The 1,389-nt window shown below is 44.9% G+C and overlaps 1 protein-coding gene across 1 annotated transcript; it reads right to left on the bottom strand.

Moving 5' to 3' along the window:
• Positions 1 to 273: 273 nt before the first annotated feature.
• On the bottom strand, positions 274 to 1,122 carry LOC131680483 (uncharacterized). The gene has a single exon (XM_058961192.1). The coding sequence runs from the start codon at positions 1,120 to 1,122 to the stop codon at positions 274 to 276; it is 849 nt and encodes a 282-aa protein (XP_058817175.1).
• Between the last annotated feature and the right edge of the window lie 267 nt (positions 1,123 to 1,389).

The raw sequence follows: 1,389 nt of genomic DNA, 5'->3' as shown, positions 1-1,389 counted from the left end.
TAGGTCCCTAATTACATCTGGAACAGCATTCGGTAGGACCAGTCTACTTCTTACAGCTTCAAGGGCGTCTCCCTGCAAACAATCTTGCAACCTTTTCAGATTGTCTATGTTCGTGAATCCACAAGCTTTGGTTGTATATTCAAAGCTACTGATGAATAAGGGCCATATTTCAGGTTCACCTCTAAACGTTGGAAGGTGCTTAGAGATAGCTTGCCTAGCTGCCATTTGTTGCTTGGTAACCTTTACCAACGGTAACCCCGGCCCGTACTGCACTTAATTCCGGGCGATACTGCTACGTTCCTCCGGCTCGTAAGCATCACTTCCCGAGTCAGTAGAATCTCTTTCTCGCTCTTCCGTTACCTGTGGTGGTACCTCTGGGAACTGCTCATTTGTCACCCTATTACCAGACGTCTGAGTCTTGGGATAGGCCCCTCGAAAATCTCCCAGTAGATGATTGTTCAACTTTTGTTCATCTAGCCAGAGCTGTACTTTACCGTTTTCGATTACAGCAGGATCTACTGGCGTTACTTCCTCCGGAAACTGTTCCATCTGCTTTTGACTGGATCTAATTTTCTGACGGATGACATCCCTTCTTTTTACGAATTCTCGTTCGGCAGCCAATTGTTTATCTAGCAACTCTTGTTCCTGCTTCAGTCGAAGACCTTGCATTTCACGCTCCAATAGAAGTTCTCTTTCCCGCATTTCTCTTTCCAGCAGTAGTTGCTTCGCGTTCCACCTTTTCGTCATTTCGAGACGCTTTGCGTGGATTTCCATCTGCTCACACAACGCCCGTTCCTTCGCCCGCTCTTCTTCTTCTAGCTGTCGACCGGCAGCATCTACTATAGAACCAGTACTTCTAACAGACTCTGATTCGGCTTTGGAACCAGCCTTTTTCGAACTTTTCTTCTGTGGCCTCGGAACGCGCAACTGCTGGACGTCTGGTTTGCTGCACTTCTGACAGTGCCAGTCCACATCCTTTATATCCTCCGTAACTCCGGCGCACTTGAAATGGGCCCACAGTCTGCATTGATTGCAACTGACCATGTGGTAGTCGTCCTCTTCCGGACCGTTACAAACCAGACATGTCGCTGGTGCCTCTTCCTTCGAAGAATTTGACGCCATCATTTGAGGTTAGTTCCGAAGTTATTCTTTGATTTTGTTCGGAATTTTAACAAAGAAACTTCCTTGAAATCGTCCTTTACAGTCGGATCAAAGCTGAAAGATTTTATTCTCTTTAATTTAGTTCAATAAATTCATTGGGAGTATCTTACAATAAGTTTCTTCTCGCTTTCCTCCTTTAGATAGCTTTATCCCAATTTTCCGCAAATGACTTCGTATCCTGGTTTTTAATTGTGCATTAGGATTAATTGCAAAAGATTAGATTTAAGC

Source organism: Topomyia yanbarensis, chromosome 2 (assembly GCF_030247195.1).
Source record: "Topomyia yanbarensis strain Yona2022 chromosome 2, ASM3024719v1, whole genome shotgun sequence".
NCBI lineage: Eukaryota > Metazoa > Arthropoda > Insecta > Diptera > Culicidae > Topomyia > Topomyia yanbarensis.
Note: the sequence above shows the minus strand (reverse complement) of the source record. Positions and strands in the feature narration are given on the sequence as shown.

What these genes read in the sequence shown, in the direction of transcription:
- LOC131680483 (XM_058961192.1), bottom strand. Translation starts at nt 1,122, where the DNA reads ATGGCGTCAAATTCTTCGAAGGAAGAGGCACCAGCGACATGTCTGGTT.